This window comes from Montipora capricornis, chromosome 9, assembly GCF_036669925.1.
Source record: "Montipora capricornis isolate CH-2021 chromosome 9, ASM3666992v2, whole genome shotgun sequence".
Classification (NCBI taxonomy): domain Eukaryota; kingdom Metazoa; phylum Cnidaria; class Anthozoa; order Scleractinia; family Acroporidae; genus Montipora; species Montipora capricornis.
In genome coordinates, this window is record NC_090891.1 from 21758819 (window position 1) to 21778818 (window position 20000).

The 20000-nt window shown below is 37.3% G+C and overlaps 1 protein-coding gene across 1 annotated transcript in view; it reads right to left on the reverse strand.

The window, feature by feature from the left end:
* The window catches only part of LOC138016691 (transcriptional regulator ATRX homolog), a 38500-nt gene extending 21348 nt beyond the window's left edge, over positions 1 to 17152 (reverse strand). Inside the window, exons 1-4 of the mRNA XM_068863884.1 lie at positions 16986 to 17152; positions 16799 to 16880; positions 15230 to 15297; positions 8343 to 8701 (exon numbers count right to left, since the gene is read on the reverse strand). Of these exons, the coding sequence (XP_068719985.1) occupies positions 8343 to 8701; positions 15230 to 15297; positions 16799 to 16880; positions 16986 to 17017 (541 nt within the window). The 5' untranslated portion in view covers positions 17018 to 17152. The remainder of the gene's footprint in view (positions 1 to 8342; positions 8702 to 15229; positions 15298 to 16798; positions 16881 to 16985) is intronic.
* Between the last annotated feature and the right edge of the window lie 2848 nt (positions 17153 to 20000).

Consider the following 20000-nt stretch of genomic DNA (forward strand, 5'->3'; position numbering starts at 1 on the left):
TTCTTGCTGAATAAACATGATAAAAGCTTAAGTGCACACAAGTGTCTTTCACTTTCTTTCTCCAACGTCTCCTGGACAAGTTTAACTTTGGCTGGTGAGACATGAGAGCATATTAGTTCATGGCTAACATTTTGAAAGCAATGTTTTCTCTCTACTGAGGTAAGAGGAACACAACTTCCTCCTGTTGGTTGTGGGGTGGTCTTGAGCTCTTTAAGATCAATGGTGGTCGGCAGGTTGCCGTCACTGCTTGCCTGTGCAATTTCCTGGCCCATGCCATTCTGACACAGAGCACTGATTGTCCCATGAAGCTAAAAAACAAACAAACACAAAGAACAAAGAAAAATGCCTGTTATTCCACCTTAAACAATAACTTAGCCCTACGAGACAGCAGCACTAACATAATTTTGAAGAGCAAAGTATAACAGCTAATAATATACATGTACATTATACTAGACACAACAATGGCTAAGCCAATCAAAAGTCAAGATTTGCATATCCAACTATAAAAGGGTTAGTGAAAAGATTGATGAATCATGCAGGGTGTTTTAGGAAAAGAGCCACAAGTCCAAGGTGTTATCATGCTAAGAAAACCAAAGAAATGGATAGTCTGTTGATTTTATTCAATAACTTAGAAGATGTGCAAGATTTCCAAGTTACATGTATTACAGTGTACATGAAGGCTAGTGGCTCACCAAAGTGGGTGCATTTACTGATGCTTGTTCAAGACCATTGAGACGCTCCTCAATCCTTTGAAAACCAGCAGCCATTTTGCCTTCCAATTCGGCCACGCAAGTCTTTATTGCCGTCAACATCTATAAGAGGATGAATTACTACACAATCGTTTTTGGTCTTGCATTAGAGCAGTTTTCAGTTGAGTGTCGAAAGTAATTAGCAAATTGCTTTGGTTTATGATTACTTCACTCAGTGACTGTTTCAAAGTTCTCCTGCCACTTTTTCAACTCCTCAGATGTGAAACCAAAATCAATCGTGGCTCGCGTGTGCACATTTTCCTGCACTTTGTGTCGGCTACGTGTAATTACTTCAAGTTTTAATTGGTTTTACTGGATTGCCTCCGTTCTTTTTAATTGGCCAAAGTTATTACTTTGGTTTTGGTTTTAGACACTTGATTGAAACTCACTCTATGGAACAATAAGTACAGGCAAACACTGGGACCAAAAAGAAATCTCCAGAAAAAGTAACTTGCCACAGATCAATTTTTCGATACAGTATTTTCATAATTATTTCAAGTCAATTTAAGCAGCCGAAAGTAGATTAAGTGATACAACTATATTTGTATAATAATCAGGACAAAATAATTCATTCCTGAGGAATCTTATCACCTTTCTCTTATTTTGGAAGAAGTTTTACAAAATCTCTTAATTTTTGTAACTCAAATGCCCTGATAAAAACTTGACATCATCAAAGTAAGATTCCATACTTTAAGCTTTTGGCAGTGCTTGAGCATAGCAATGGTTTATTGCAGAGTGTGAATGCTAACACAGCATTTCACGGCAAGCATGCAACAAACTTCACCTCAAAAGCACTTGCTTGCAAGTTTGTTTGCCTCCTTAGAGCTTCCTCAGAATCATGAAGTTTTGCTCTCAACCTCTCACATTCATCTGTCTTTGCATCAAGCTGCTTAAGCAGTTCCGATGTACATGTGGAGTCCCTTTCACCATCACAATCATCATCTGGTGTGCATGCTGTGGTTTCATCTTTTGAGTGCTGGTCATCTATGGACAAATTCAACTTGGCTCTTTCAGGCTTGCACTTGGCCTTCAACTCTTTTTGTCGTTGTTTCCGCTTGGCAAAAATGTCAGGAACAGGACTTTCCTGTAAATGGCCATTGTTTGAGGCCAACTGCTCATCCATAAGCACAAATTTAGCTGAGTACCTAGCAACACGACATTTAGAGTTTATCTTTCCCTTGATTGTCTTCCACTCTTTATCCTTTTCAATGCCAGAAGGGACAGGAAATTTATTGAACACCAAAACTTTTAACAAATGAAGCCTTTGGCTATCAAGACATTTTTTATCATAAGACCCATCTGTATTGCTTCTGGCAAGTTCTTCTTTGCTGAATAAACAGGACAAAAGCTTGAGGGCACACAAGTGCCTTTCATTTTCACTTTCCAAAGTCTCCTGGACAAGCTCGATTTTTGTTGGAGAGACACATGAACGAAGTAGTTCATCTCTAAGGTTCTCAACAGCACTGTTCTTCTCTCCTATGGTTAAGAGAACACCACTTTCTTCTGTTGACTGTTTGCAGGTAGTACTGGATTCATCTAGATTGGTACTTTGGTCATTGTGTGACTGTTCATCATGGAAGATACTGTTCACACTGAGAGAATTGATTGATGATTTCAGCTGATGAGATTAAAAAAGAAAAACAAATAAAACCAGGATGCTTATTATTACTAGCCTTCTATTGCAAACAGTTGCATCTAATATTTTCTTGCCTTTTTACTTAAACCCTTTACAAACTATTAAGTGTAACAACATACAGGTGTATTAATTCTGCCTGATGTTAGAAGGACAGGCGAAGAATTCCTAAAACAATTGCATTCCAAGTGGTTAATCAAGTCAAATGGCCACAGAAATAAATTCATTAATTATTAATTTGTAAATAGTAATTGGACTGAGTGGAGTACAATTCAGGGAGTAACCGTGCAAATGATTTTAAAATGGGCCAAGTGCACAGTGCCAGGCCGTGAATTGTACAACTTTCCATGAGGTTCAATTACTAATGTAATCGTAACTATTAAAAAGTTCAGGGATAAAAAGTCTTTGAATACCTTTTGGTGTGAAAAATCTTATTCAATCTATTAATTTTTGCAAACAGTAGGAAAACATCAAGAAAGACCCCACCCATCCAAGTGAATCAATTGACTCGCGAATGGCATAGGTGTCCAATTATTACAGCAAATTGGATACCCCTAATTGGACACTCACATGATCGCGCACCAATTACCTGACAAATAGGTGCGCACAGAACCAATCAGATTCAAGAATTCTGTAATAGTTATAAATTCAAGAACCAAAATAAACAATAATGGTATGCTATGCCAGCAGAATTGAGAGACAGCCCATTACTCTTATAAAAATATTTTTCTCTAACTCCAAAATTAAATTTTAAAAAAAGGTATTGTGTGATTTTGTAAAAAGGTTCTCTTTCATCAGTTTCTTTGCCACTACTTTGGAAAGTAATTACATTAAGAAATTATTGCTGAAAAATTATTAAACTGTACTTGAGTGATAATTACCTTTTCAACTTGGTCATTTTGCTTTGCTGCTGGTTTTTCGCTCTGCAATTCAGTGGAGTCATCAGCATTTGACTGAGGATGAACAACGTTTGCAAACAATTCCTCATCCAGAACAAAAACTTTAGCCTGATAATCTGTGTAATAAGCAAAGCTTAACTTTAAGACACTGAAATAGGGTTTTTTAATTATGCAAGTCAAGGACAAGGTTTCTCTAAAAAAAAAAAAATGCAAAATTCCACCGCTCACATGAAGACTTTGTTCCCTTTTTTTCTACAATAAAATATTCTTAACAAGTCCACTGACTGTTTCCATTTGAAGATAAAAACGAATTATTTACCTCTTAAAAGAGATAGCAAATCCTCTTATAATTTTTTGATGCAAACAAAATTTTTTCAATTAAAACAATGATAACAATAGTATTGTTTTAATTATATCCTGCTGTGAATTGAAGCTCAATAAAGTGGCCCACAAAGCCATGTGTTTCCAGCAGTTTGTAATATACATGGGCATGCTTCAATATTGTTTGTAATGGTTTAAAAGGTAGATTTGGTATATGGTGGAAGAAAGAGGAGTAGCTGCAGAATACCCAGCCACTATTGCATTCTTGAAACAGCATTGTTTGAAAAATGACTCATGTACATGTAACAATACACACAGCACACACCCAAACAACTATGTTTATTATTCCACTAGTATGCCATTTTACCATATTTGGTCAAGAGAACGCGCAAAATATGAGGTCTACAGTAATACACTGTAGTGTACCGGTTTGACCGGTTTAGAACAGAGCAAATAAGGACGGAACGGCAGTTTTTCAATGAAAGAAGTTGTTTCCAACAAGATGCAAAGCCTGAGAATTTAGTTTGTCGTCGCTTGTCACTCGTCATTTTGTTTATCCCATCAAATAAAGATCTTCGGCTGGCTTTTTGTGCTGTTTACATCATTCGCACACGCCCTGAAGGACAGATGATGCATTTTTATAAAACACTCTTACCAAATAAAATTGAAGCAAAATAACACCATTTTTGTAGTGGAATAATAAAATAATCTCTTATTGGATGGTTTAACATAATTTATAATACCCGTGGACATTTTGCTCATTGCTTGTATTTTTCCTTGCCCTGTGGGGCTCGGAAAAATACTACGCAACTCGCAAAATATTCACGCGTATTATATGTTAAACCATCGAATAAGATGTATGCAGGTGGGTATTCTGCAGTTTAGCCGAAAAGTAAGTTTTTTTCTGGAGCACTGAGGGACTTACTAAAGGATTTCCAAGGGAAGCTACCATGCCGTTTTTCCTAACTTTAATTAAACAATTTCAAAAACAAGTGACCTACAGTGGTACAAGTGACATGGCCACTTACTTCACACGTGGCTTCTCGCAGACTTCATGCCAATAACCACAGTACATGTACCGATATGTATGAATTTAACAAAAAATCCTCTTGAACAAAATGTAACCAACATGATGTTTTAATGCTTTTAATACGTTCAGGAGTGGAATTACATGTATGCCTTTTGCAAAGGACAAACTAGGTGTTTTGCCATGAAGGAAAATTTTATGGACCATTTTGGTGAAAGATTTTTCCATGTGGCAATTCAAAAAATTAATAATATTATTATCAGTGGACACATGGCGCCTTCCAAAAAAATAATAATTTCCCACCCTGTCGGCAGGAAAATCACATGCATAAAATTCTACACATAAACGGATTTCAAAATAGCAAAAAAATGGCAATAATATTTTATACACCTTTATCAGCAAATGGTGTCTTTACAGTCAAGCTATCTCATGAGTGACCATTAATTTTAAAATCACTTAAATTGGAGATTGAAAAATTTAATGTTCACACATTTTCACACTCTCCCTCAAAATTGAAAAAATACTTCCTTTGCAAATAGAAAGAAAGCCATGTACATGTATAATATTCACATCAGCATGCGAAAAGAACACACAACACCATAACAATACAATTATCTAGCAACTACACATAATAATATTACATGTATGTACATGTATAATGATGTTCACACAACTCTTGAAGTTTCCAGTCAAAATAAATTCCAAGACAAATAATTAGAAGTTTAATTTTAGTCCCAGGAGGCAAAGGTCTGTCATGACATGGCTTGACTGTAAAAATTGGAGTTGCCTTCATACTTGACAACTTTCTAGACAAAGTCTGAGTGCAAGCTTGCCACAAGGACTTGCCTTCTCTTATTCTCCTTATAATCAAACAAACTCAACCGACCAAAATAAATTCAATTCATTTACACTGGGTTCAAACAGAATTTGCCTGAATGCAATTACCTTTTCAATTTAGTTCCATCAGAGTAAACTACACTTGTAGTAAGAAAACTATGTGATTATAGAAAAAAAAACATCTTACCAGCAACTCCTGTGCTTATTGCCAACTCTTCTTAACTTTCTCAAGCAGCATCTCACTTCATTTGCCTGTGTGCACTACACAGAGCATTTAATTTTCACTGGTGTACACCAGGCGGAGCTATTCAATGCACTGGATAGACTACGTACACTGCTGTGCTGCACGCTTCGGCTTCCCAACGGACATACCCTCGCAAGAGAACCTACATCACTGTAGCTGCAGCCCAGTGGAATTCCTTATGATACATGTATATGTGTAGATTATTATTCATTAAACCTTTCTATAAGGGATATAACAGCCTACAGTGTACCACTGCATACTCTAGAACAAATAGTACTGGTCACTCGTAACAGCAGACATGTTTCAAGATCTCGATACAGCCTTATATATATAGCTCCAACTGTTTCTTCAAAATTAATGAAAAACTCAGTTGCCTACAGAGGTGCCATCCTATAGAAATAAGTAGGACAATTGAATGGATTAGTTTTTCACCCCATGGACCTCAGATCGTTTAGGAAAAATATAACAAAATGAGACAGTTTGAAGAGTTTCAATTTTAATGTTCAAACCCTTCACACAACTACTTTTAGATTAAGAATTTTAAACACTACTACAGCCCGTGAATTACATTATAATTTTATTTCTTAGTCTAATTTGTATAATTACAAAAATATTGCCCTTTATGATATTTTAAATTTGTGAAACATTTGTCATTAGTTTTCTTTAGCTTCAGCTTTTACACGACCCCACAAGCTTGGAGCTTTGAAATTTCTATCATGTATAAATAACGGTTGTATGTATGTACATATGTATTATCATGTATGACTGATTGTAAGCATGTGTTGTGTCCTATGAGTACGGTACTAAGTGTTGGTTGGGACTACAAATCAAACCAATTCACCCCTAAACCGGCCATACTTAGTATATTTTTTACTCCAACGCCAGACGATGTTACTCGTCTAGTTTCTGCTGTATTCCGTTGTTATTATTATTATTATTATTATGATTATCATTATTGTTATTGTTATAATTATTATTATTATTATTATTACATTAACACACCCGAATCCGTACAACATTTCAATCACAGCAATCTGTGCCAGACCATTTTAACGTAATAGATTTTTATTCAAGATAGATAAAATTAATGGGTTGACCCACTGATGCTTACATAGAATAAGACACTTGTGCCATTCAAAAGGATGAGAACTTTTCTTAACATTTAAGATGAATTGTTGGAACAGATGCACATGAACTTATTCAACAGCTTACATACACACATACCGTATTTCCATGAATAATAGCCGTCCCTCGATTAATCGCCTCCCTCGAATAATTGTCCCCCCTTGACCGAAATATTTAAAATAATCGCCTCCCTCCCCCTCCCCTCGCAATTTTCTCTTTCTCTTATCCCCTCCCTCTCAAGTTAAAAATTGGCATCTTGGGTAACAAACAAGCTTTTATTTAATTGTTCCATGACCACTGAATGATTACAAAAGCACCAGTTTTTTACAGTTTTTTCTATGACAATGGTCATATACTTCACTTTTTCCTTTATTGCTTGGAGCTCTCTATTTAACACATCGGATATGTTCTTGTTCCTTGCTTGCAATGAATAAATCGCTGGAACAACAAGTCCGTTTTCTAAAGTCAAGACCTTCTGTGAGAAATATTTGAAACAATCGCCTCCCTCGAATAATCACCCCCTTTTGGTGCGAAAAAAGAAATAATCGGCCCCGGCTATTATTCGAGGAAATAAGGTACACACATACATACATACATACATAAATTTTATTTTTATCGGGATTGTAAATAGCACTACTGTACTAGTACATTGTATCTCCAAACGCAATTAAATATAAAACAGGAAAACTAACTACATACATGTACCTGTACACTGTAAGTATATACATGTATAAAGACTAACTACTCACTAAAACTACATCAATGCACATCTATTTATTCTTAAATTGTTTATAAGTTTATGTTTAAACATAGATAGGGTATCAGCCTTCCTAGTAGTATCCAGTAGTTTGTTCAATGCATCGGGGGCCAGATAACGGAAAGAGTGAAGACCAAATGTTGTGGTTCTAACAGAAGGCGGTTTCACTTTGGCATAACCTCTTAGAAAATAAGAGCCAGTCTCACGCACCTGTAGATAAGTTTGTAAATGTGATGGTGCTGCACCGTTTAAGCATTTATACATGGTAACTAACATGCTCCTTTGATCCAATGTGGCCATAATTACGGTATGTAGACAGACGTACCAATAAATTATTTTTACTGTAATTGAATCAGACAAGGTGATCTAGATTTATCTTCGTTATATTTTAATAGATACATGTACAGTGTAGGGCCAGCCATTCAAAAGGAAGAATGTAATTTCTGTTGTGTCTATCGCAGCAGCAGCCAAGGCTGTTCACTTTCTGTAAACAGCTTCTGCTGCTTGAGAGGCCATCAATCAGTAAACTGTGTGTTTTTGCATGAGATGTCAAAATTTTATTTTTCAAGTAATAAAATTAATTATACATTTTAGCAAGAATCTGATAGATCTTCAAGCTTTGATTACAAAAGGGTTTGGAATTTGAGAGTTTATGGTCTTGGAGATGATGGTCGTAATGTGACATAGCTTGACTGTCAAAATGACACATCTGTGATATATTTTTTAATTATTGAAGTTACATAAACTTACCACCACCATCAGCTTCAGAGCCTTCAGAATGCAGCCTCTTTCTCTTTATTTCACCACCCTGAGTGTCCTCTTTTTCAGCTTCTTCACTGAGCCCCTTTTGAAATCCATCCTCTGTGTTATCAACACTCTCCAAGGGTCCTGTTTTACCTTTAGTGCTGCATTCTGGTTCAATCTTTTCATCAGTGTCTCTTTCACCATTACAAATAAGGTTCTCCGCATCCTCTTTCGTAGAATTTGCCCACGCTTCATCCTCCATCACACCATTGTCAGACAGCTGTTCCTGTGCTTTGTCTTCTGGCAGTGCCTCTACGTTTAACACGTCTGACACTTCCTTCTGTTTCACTGCTACATGAAGCTTCCTAAAATAACAACAAGCCAGCAAAACTAGTACAGACATTCTATTCCAAAAAAAAACCCGGAGGCTAAATGCTGTGATGAATATGTAATAAGGCTAAACATAGACTTGGAGGTGACATTTAAGTCCAGAAATGCAGTTAAGGTGACTCCTCAGTATTGCATTGCGCATATGGTGTGTCAATATTTATAAGTTGGTCAAATTCGTAACATTGTAAATATGGCGTAAGTTGATCATGCATGCTGAAACAGTTCTCAAAACACATGAGAGAAGTTGTAAATGACCATAATTCTTTGCGATCAAGCGGGTGCAATCCACGAACATGGCTAATTTTGTTTTGATCTACGATAATTGAGATAGACAGGTACGATGGTGGTTTACAGTACCGCTCGAAACTATTTGTGCATTTGCCGCGGTTCTGACTAGGTGAAACTGCTGGTTCAATCCCCAGTTTGACCGAGGTAAAACCTCGTCTACGGTAACCGAAAGCCGAGGTTTCACCTCGATTTTTTCCGGTTGATTTGCGCCGTGGTTAAGAGAGGACGCAGTATGCTTTTATTTGGAGCAGATGCTATCAAAGAAATCTGCATATTTTTGCGGATCAATCGCAGCGATAATTAGTATGCGTATTTGCCGTATTTACAATCTGCGAAGTTTGGCAAATTCGATTATAATAAAGTCGCTTTTATAAAGCATTGATCGTTTTTCTTTTTCCAGCAAACGACAAGATTTCTAAAACTTAATCGAAATCTGTTTATTACAGATGTTACCTAGATCAGCAGAAATTCTATCAATAAATTTACACGTGTTTGGGAAAACTCGTCTTAACGGTGACGCCGCTCGTCTAGCAGCCGGCCTTGAAAGATACGCGAAAGTCATTTCGATCTTATCGACCGAAAGATGGAAGAAAACGATTAACTTTACAAGTAATTGTCAGCCGTTCGAGCAACGTGGCTCCCCATTTGTTACAAACTTGTTAAGCAGTTCAAATCGAACAACGTATTTCATGAGCTATAGCTCTTGCTTGCGTGACGGAAGCATGCAGCTTAGTTTATTTCCGTTTTAGCTTGCCAAATTGGCAGAGGCTTCATTGAACTCAGCTATCGTGTGATCACTGAAGCATCTTAATCTTAACAATTCAGAGGAATGAACATTTCTGAATTTCAAGCTCAACTGCTTAATTACCTGCCACTTAATATTTTGAATCAGAAATGATCGTAATTAACGCGCGACAAGGAGTGGTCAGGAGTTGCTTAAGAAACTTCGGGAATACAGTTACAGTTCTTCGCTGGTGTAATCTTTAAGTCATTACATCATGTTGTAGTAAGGTTTAGTTCAAAGTTAGAGCTTTTCAACAACTACCAGACGCAAAATTTGAAGCGCTTTTTATTCTAAATATACATATTTCCTGTCGGACTGCACTGGCGGCGACTTAAGTTACGCATAATCCACACAGTTTTTTAAAAGAAAGGTCCTTTTACCCCTTTGGAAGAACTGTTCATCATGATAGCAAAAAACTTACAAGTTATTAAACATAATGATGTAAGAATTAGGCATCATGAAAGGTTATCAAAATTCTCTGTTTTCAGCTGTCACGGCAAAATGAAATGAACATATTAAACAGTGCGTTGCGTTGCGTCGGTGCTGTGGAAAACACACACCGATAATAGTTTTGAGTGGTACTGTACTCTTAAACAAGCACGGTGATCTATATTTTTCATTTCATAATTTTGGTGTACAAATTATGCCCTTAAAAACAAAAAAAAATTTTAAAAATTTACCAGAAGGAAAAAAAGATATAGCTACATGTAAAAACATATACAAAGCCCCTTACCCAAGGATGTAAATTATGATCTTGCAAGGTCCAAAATTAACTTTTTTATATGGGCGACAACTGGCGAATGGATAAAAATTTTCAGTCGCCAGATGGCAAATTGGGGTTGCCAAAAATTTTCTCCTGAAAATGCATGTTTTGAACTTCTTTATGGAGACTAGAAAGCAACGACCGCACGGTCTTGCGTATGTCTCAAGCATTATTTTTCGCTTTCAAAAGCGGACATTTTGGAGAGAAAATGTACCCGACCTGGAATGTAATGAAGAAGTCCATCTGCCAATTTGTTGAAAATTTCAGCCACGGAAACACCAGTCACGTTCTGTCGGACACTAGCCGCCATGTTATTACTGTGCTACATTCCTCGCACCAGTCCCTCAAATCTCTCTACTGAGTCGCAGTTTTTTTGCCCGCAATACAATTTTATGAGAAACCGCAAAAAAACCTGGTGGCTTGCGACGTTATGGAGACCTATGGAGGTAGTTAACGGGAAAACTCCTTTCATTTTTATTTCAAAAATATCGACAGGATAAAAAGTAAGACACTTGTTGGCAAACGGCTCTGAACTTAATAGTAGGTCGCCCACTGGCAACTAACTGTGAAATTCTGATCGCCAGTACCCAATTTTTAGTCGCATTGTCTGTATCAGTATGAATCAAACCACTCTTGTGCATAGATCTAATAGTCATCTACCATGCAGAAGTGGTATTATTTTGCTATGTTGTGTAGATTTCAAGATATTCCATGCCAAAAAGCTCTGAATGTAGATTCAGCAACAGACGAAATACTGTGGAATGACCCATTAGCATGACAAAGTGTTATTAAACTTTATTTGGGTGCTTTAGAAAAAAAAAAACAACTTTTATGTCCAGAGAAACTGTTTGACAATAAAGTTCAGAGCCGTTTGCCAACAGGTGTCTGCAGATGTTTTTGAAATAAAAATGAAAGGAGTTTTCCCATTAACTACACAAACATGTACCTCCATAACATTACAGGCCACCCTGTCTTTAGGTGGTTTCTCTTAAAATATGTATTGTGGGCAAAAAACGACAACTCTGTGAAGACGTTCAAGGGACTGGTGCAAGGAATGTACTGTAGCATGCTAACAACATGGCAGCTTGTGTGCAACAGAACGTGACTCATGTTTCCATAGCTCAAATTTTCAACAAACTAAGGGGCAGATGGATTTCTATATTTGCATTCAAGGTCAGATTACATTTTCTCTCCAAAAGGTCTGCTTTTGAAAGTGGAAAATAATGCTTGACATGTACACAAGACTGCCCAGTCGTTGCTTTCTGGTCCAAAACATGCATTTTTTAGGCGAACACAAAAAGCGAAAAATTTTGCCGACCACAGTTTGCCATCTGGGGATCGAAAATTTTTATCAAGTCGCCAGTTGGCGCCCATATAAAAACGTTAATTTCAGATCCTGCAAAGCAACCACATGTACATGATTTTGTTAGTCTTAGAGTACTGTTGCTACCCCTGAATGGGTTGCTTGTCCATCACAGGGTTACCCTAACAGTTGGTCAGTGGAATCCATTTACATGTATATGCATACAGTGCCGCTCGAAGATAAGCGAACAACGCAGACACAAAATTAACACACACAATACGCATATAAGTGTTTTTTTGACGCGTCTAAAATTGCGTATCGTATATGCGTTTGTCCATTTGTTATTCATAAAATATCCTGCATTGTTTTCCGCTTACTCCTTGACAAAATGCAGACAGTTCAATGTTCATTTCACTGTTGTCGGTTCGATTTTAGAAGGATACTTTATGTGTTTTCTTTGAACAGAGACCATTTCACCGTTTGAATCAGCGAATTATGCCCTGAAAAACTGAATTTATATGATGTTTTCAGTGTTTGCTGTAACGCAATATTTACAATCATTTCACAATGGCCTCTCGCCGATGCGTGCCCAAAAATAACCTAATACTTTTCCTTGCAGAAAAATCAAATAAATGTGATCAGCGCATCATTGAGCCTTTAAAGGAAAATTTTGTTTCTTAAGTGAAAGCATTTTACCCATTTGAATCAGAAAATCGTACCTATACAATTGCTTGAAATTTACGCTTAGTCAGGCATGCGTCTGAGGGAAAAAATAACAGACAAATGTAACAAAAATTTAAAATCTCCCTGCAAATTCTAGTGCAGGTAGGATCCTCAAATGTTGTCAGTAAAATCCTTTGGTTAGCAACTGAAGTTTACCATTCACAAATTTTCCTACATTCAAGGTTTTCTCAAGTCATTTTAACGCAGATTCTCTCTCAGTTATTTCAGAACATAACGGACATAACATGAATTAAAATCGTATTTGTCACATGCCAGCAAGCCTGTTTGACTTCACTGTCGCGCTGAAAATCCAAGCCAAAAAAATCATTCATTACTGTTGCATTTACAACAAAACCACTGAAGATGCAAAATTCTCAGACTTGACTGATAAACTTCTGTACAAAACTGGTGATGATGAGCCCTTTGTTTACGAGTTGTGTTTTTTAGTTTACGAGTAACCGGATGCACCGGTACAAAGTTTATTTGTTGCCACTCTCAACGCTTTCATGTAAATTTAGATGTTCAAAAAGGTTTTGTGTGCCATTTGTTCTCCAAAAGTAATTTACTTGATGAGTGTTTTTGGCTTTAAAAGACAAATAACCAGCCAGAAGGACTTTGCGCTATTAGAATAAGCTCACGTTCACATTTCACATTCACCACATAAATTGCATCGCAGACGATTGCGATTAAACAAAGACAAGGCGACAAAAGAAAGACAATGTGAGAGCTCATAAATACTAATGAGCCTTTTTGTGTATGTGTTGATGCGCATCTGCGTTTTTTTACGCGTTTACGCGTTTTGCATATGCACGTTTTTTGCACACGTTTTGGTTCCCATATCTCCGAGCTGCACTGTAGGTAAAGGGAGACGGAGTGAAGCAAAGATTTTATCTAAAGAAGCAACACAGACACAGGGCTATGTATCAAACAAGCAGCGCTGTGTCAGGAGTCCAGCATGCTAGCCACTACCATTAAAGTCTGGGTACACACCATATTCATAAAGCATAATGGTATTGTATGAGTTACAGTAGTTTTGCCCACACGGTGATTCGCCTAGACTTAAGCCATTTTTGCCAACACATGTTCTAATGTTAATGACTATAAGCGGGCCTCGAAATTGTGACCAATAAAGTCGCATTTGCAACTGATTTTTTTCCCTTTGCTACTAAAATATCTGGAGAAGTTGCAAATTCACAACTTGTTTTCACCTTCGCACTTTGGAAACAAAAGGGTTAGCAGCTGCCACTTTGCTGCTACTTTTGCAAAATAAATAAATAAAGAAATAACAAAATTATTTTGTTTCTTGCTGTTAATTTTCTTTCAATCTGAAGACAGCATAATTTAGCTGCGATGTTACATGTACAACTCCATTCCTTCGATCATTAGGCATTTTCAGCGGTTTCTTTACACAAAGTAATGCAGGCAGATATTTTGTTTTGCTAAACTGCTGACCACACAACGCTGCGCAACAATTTTGCGGCTAAAATTTCGCAATTGCAACTGGATTTTTTTGTTAATTTAGAGCTCTGACAAGGAAGAAAGACTTACCTGCTACGGAAAATGAAAATAAGCATGCAGTTGATGTGATTTACCTTGTGAGAATTTCATCCACAAGACTGGTTAAGACCCAACTCGTTTCAAAGTGCTACTATGATCAAATTTTCATCCCTTGAATTTTAAGGGTTATTATATAGAATTCCAGGAAAAATACCATTTACCGTTTGAAAATATCTGCATTGGTTCCAGAGATATTTAAGTTTGAAAAATGTGTAAAATACGTAAACGAGATTGCTGATGACATCATTCACTCAACCCAATAGAAAATCAAGTATATAAATAGAGCTATCTCAGTCAATTTGCAGCAGAGGCCATTGAAACTTGGTAGGCTAATAGTTATACAGGCAACACACCTTTGGCTGTAAAGAAATTGGTTCCCATGGCAACTCACTCTTTTCCAGTCCCCTTCAACCTGAATTGATATTTTTGGTGATCATTAGCTAGAAAAACATTTACCAAGGCAACAAACCTGGCCTAACTTATTTATATACTTGCAGGATCATGCAGAAGAGGCACCATTGGCAAATATCAAAATAGAACGCCAAAGGTGGCCAGCAACGCCTTTGATACCAGGCAGGTCTGGAACCCAGTATGTTGCCATGGTAACAAAACTGGTATGCTCATATTGTGGAGCACATCTTCTAGAATCTTACTGCGAAGAATCAAGCATTTCTGATACAAATTGGCTGGGATATCTTTTTCCATCATATTTGATCATAATTCGTTTGAGTTTATGATGTCATCTCTTGGCTAATTTGCATATTTTGAAAACTTGAATATCTCTGGAACAAAAAGAGATATTTGAAAATACATGTAGTAAACAGCATTTTTGTTCTCGTCCAGACTACATGTTTATGTCTTTAAATGGCTTAGATAGGAAACATCGTCATAGTAGTACTTTAAATACGAAACCTAATCTAGTGTATAATACCTCAAGCAAATTCATGATTGATTCAAAAGCTTAGATCAGCGATGGTTTGTGCAACTGCACCAAAATACTGTGGGCAAAACAGGTTAAGCATAGGCCAATCAACCTGTGGGTGAAACAACCAGATTCCTATTGAATAAAAAGGTATGTTGTCTACCGTCTTGATAGCCTTGGCCGAGTCTCCTTTCCTTCATCAGCATTAACATTTTCCTGTGCTGCCTCATCCTGTAAAATAAATGATTCTTCATTACGATGCAGCAGCATGACGACAAAAAAAATCAGTGTTTAGTCCTATTCACTGACCTTGACTCAAACCCAAACAGAGCATGCTAGCAAAAATGACTCTGGATTGTAACAAATTACAACGGCTCAATCAATGACAAAATGACAGAATACTTTTTATTACACATAACATGAGAATTTTATTCCATAAAGCTCATTTGTACAAATCTATACGCTTTATTTTCACATGTGAAAGACCTATACAGCCAATCAGAATGGCGTACAGCTATTTCACATGTGAAAGTATAACCAATCAGCGATAGCGTAAAGGCGTTTCCATGCCAATCACTCGTGCATCTCGTGCAAATCGTGCAAATCGTGCAAATCGTACTTTGTTATTGAATTAAATTAAATTTGCATTTGGTTCTATTGTTAGTGAGTTTTTGTTTCTAATTCGCGTTCAGAAAACTATTTTAATGAAAATTCTCATGTTATGTGTAATAAAGAGTTTACGACATAGAAAGTGCTTTGTACGGGGTTTTATTCACTCGTTGTTTGTGTCAAAAACCCTCACTCGCTCGTTCCTCGCTCGTTCGGGTTTTTGACACAAACAACTCGTGCATAAAACCCCGTACGCCGCACTTTCTATGAAGTAAACTATTTATACAAAACGCGAAGATCTCCAAGTTAGTTCGTTATTGTAGGTATAAAAAGATATTAATAACAGTTACCCTTTTCACATATTTGCTTAAATTCAGTGAAAAATTCTATCGCTGGCAGGTAAGGTTACTACTCCATTTCCTTGAAAGTACCACACGCAATTGACAAACCTATTAAAGGGGCAGTGTGATGATAAATGTGCTGTTTTAAGGTCAAACATGGGTAAAATCTAAATTAGCACTAATTGGCTAACACGGGCAACATTCAGATCTATAACAACCCACTGACAAGATAAGAAATACATTGTGGCACAAATAGCTATTTGTAATTAATTTTTGGCAACGTTCTGAAGACATCGTCTCCTAACTTGGAAAAATGGCCAGTTTTTTTCAAGTTTCAATCCATTTCCATCCTCACCATCCTTGGCTGTAAACAGCAAAGAATAGCTTCAGTGCACTTCAGTGGTTATTGGAAACAAAATTACAGCATTATTTTGTGGTCTTCATTGATGCAAAGATGTATTTTAGTGTTTTGAATTTTGACAAAAATAGCATGGCACTACCCATATCACACAGATCGAACCGTTGGAGAATTGATCAACTTTTTCACACAAACAAAATGCACTAATTTCAATTATAAAGCGAATATCTGTAATGCAAAGTAAGGGTAAAGTATACTGCCAAAGAAACCATGAAGTAACACTATGATCGTGAACTTTGTATGCAAATGTACCGGTTAATATGACAGGGTTAACGTAGGAAACAATCGCTGTCACAAGAGCTACATAAGTGAGCACAAGGTGAAATCATTAAATCAAAGGGCGACAACAAAGCGAGCATTTTACCGGTTTTGTTTCTTCTTCAAGATTTTCCCTTCCTGGAGGAGTTGCATGGTGAAGTTTGGTGATTATTGAGTCAAGTTTACGTCTACGTGTATAAAGAAAAACACAAATATAAACAGGCTTGAAATTTCATGTCACGACAGCCTAGACACGAGATCTGAAGTGAAAATATAAATCTATACAGACTAACCGTTTTGTTCTCACTCTTTCTTCGTCAGGCATCTCGGTTTTCCTTTAAAACAACAAGGCATCTGTTAAAATTTATCAGTAAAGAAACATCGTCCCCCACTTTGTGGTCTATTTCTTTCTTTCTTGCCGTTTTCGCGCCACCCTGCGCAGCCAGGCCTAAACACTTCCCATCATTCTCTGCGTAATGTGCATAAATTAAGGTAGCTATCATATTTTATCACCATGGTAACAGTACCTATGACGATACATACCAGACTAGATTTCTTCTGTTTTGTTTATCCGTGTCATTGTGTATTGCAGTTGACGCGATGGCCTGCACCCAAGCACGATCAGCAGTAATCAGTAGGGGATCGGCGGGGGGGGGGAAGATCCCCCCTTGTTTTTGGATGTTAAAACTAAAGCCCACTTGTAGCACTTGTAGCACTTGTAGGCACCTCGCGTTTTCCGTGCCTACAAGTGAGCCTGCTCGCACTTTTTAATTTGCAGACAACAACACAACAGGAGGCAGTGCGACCCAGTGGTTATGACGCTTTCCCGGCTTGGGATCCGGAGTTTTGACCACTCGTTGAATTCGTGGTAGTCCTGGTTCAACTTCTCAGCCCGCACTTGTAAATAGCCAGCCAGCTGGATTGCCTCCGGACTCCGGCCAGTTGGGATTCTTTACAGTTGTTGTTGTTGTTGTTGTTCTGTTCTATAGTTTCGTTGATTGTGGTTGTGGCTCTGAAAAGCCCCTGCGAGGAGTGGTCAATGAAGTGTGTGTACCAAAAACCGCGAAAGGGCAGAAAATTGTTTTAGCTCTTGGCCTGGATCCGCCCTTCAGTGCTAATTTTAGCTTGAAGTGGGTGACTGCAAATCGCGCTTCAAAGTACATTACCATGGAGCACTACTGGTCATCACACTGACTCCTCGAACAAGTAACAAGTTTCAAGTTTATTAAGTCTTCCAGAAAATTACTTACAATGAACACCGCCTGCAAATAGCGAGCTAATCTAGGCAGACGGTGTTAAGGACATACAAACGCGAATTACTAATTGGAGGCGTTAAAAAAGTCGATTTTGAATACATAATTTGCCAAAAGAGGAAAAAAGTAATAAAAAGTGAAGAAAAATATAATAATTTATGATTGAATTATAATTAAGATGCCTTTTTTATTTCAGAGATAAGAGTGCTAGTGTCAGCATAACTGTCCAGAGTTTCTAAAGTTACAAATAGTAATGCCTGAATTTTCTTTTTGAATATGTGCTTTGGTAGTCTTCGATAGCTTTCGGGAATGCTGTTCCAAATTTTTTAGCACCAACGATGGAAAAAGAGTTTTTATGACGATTGAGCCTAGAATGATTAATATAGTATAGTTACCAGACTAAAATCTTTCAAAAAGAGGCCATCCATTCTATTTCACAGTTATATCATGTCAGACGAGACCATCATCCACTAGACTGTAATATACGAAATTCTAATCTGAAGTACAAGTGGAAGTAGCTGCATAGTGTCTAGATCTCCGTATGTTTCTATCGCTTTTCAAATACTATACGATGTATGATACGAAATTTCAGTGACGTATGAAATTTCTATACATGGATAATTTTCGCATTTATACAGCAGTGCCATAAGGGTAAACAAAGGGGTCCGCCCAGGTTTTTACAAAAAGCACGACTCGGTGTCATTTCTTTCTTTAAGGACGGTGCCTACTAATTTAGGTTCCTTCTGCAGGTACCGGAGCACAGATAACGTAAAACAAAAGAAACAAAAGACAGAAAACAAAACAACTCCAAATAAAGACTAGTCCCAAGTGACCAAAAATACAATGCTTTCCGGTTCATGCAGAAAGACCCCTAATTTAAAGATATTTTTGCGCGGTTTACTGAATATGCGGGAAAAGCAGATCTCAACAAGTGTTATTGAAATCCCAAAAGAAAATCGGGGATAACCATGCATTTTTCAAAGATTAATCAACAATATTTATTATATTTGTAAAAAGCTTTTAGTAGCCTATAGTTTCGAATTGTGCAGCAACAAAAGCACAAAGTCGAGATTCAGGGGGATAATATGCATTTTCCTTTGTTTTGAACAATATAAAATGCTAATTTTTCCCCTGAACCTCGACTCTGTTCTTTTGTTGCTGCACAATTCGAAACTAGCCTATTGAACTCGGCAGATAGGGTTAGGAGTTAGGTAAAATTTGGAGTACCCGGAGAAAGAACCTACATATTCCGGGACCTTAGATTCCCTCTAAACCAGGCTCAAGACACACCTTTTTAAAAATGCTTTCAACCTATAGTAAATTTTTAATCTTATTCTCGTAAGGTCATCCCCCTTTTTTTCTCCGTTTAGCGTCGTCCGACCGACCCAAATTTTTGGCATTTTCCAAAAAAAAAAAAAAAGGTGACGACGTTTATAAGCCATTTTTAAGTCGCATAGGAGTTTCGGTGGTTGATTCTTTTTCCCACGCTGTCTTAATTTTGCAACAATTCTTGGCTTGTAGTAACGTGATTAGACGGCCATGTTGGTGTACAAAACAAAAGCAAGATGTTGCTCGGGTTGTGCATAATAATAAAGTCAAATTCCCAAAAGACTTTTTCGCTATTGTTCAGTGCACCAACAATGATGGCAGCCATGACGTCAGGTGCAAGCCAAGGATATCCACCAACTTTTCCGCCATATTGATTTTGGGTTCACGTCTTGTTTACCTGGCTTTTTTAATCATACCGACCGACCCAATATCAGGAAACGCATTCGACGGTAAACGAAGGAAAAAAAAGGGGATGGCCCAATTACTTTAAATCTTCGTATGTAAAAGCATTGAGACTTATGTATCATGCGTTTTAAGAACTGTATTATTATTATTATTATTATTATTATTATTATTATTATTATTATTATTATTATTATATGACTAGCTCCGTGAGCAGGCAAGATGAACCAGATCCCGTGCTGTGATTGGCTACCCGAGCGGGCAAGATGGAGCTATACAGCCCGCTCGGGATTTCTCGCTTGGTTCCGCAAGATCAAAGATCGT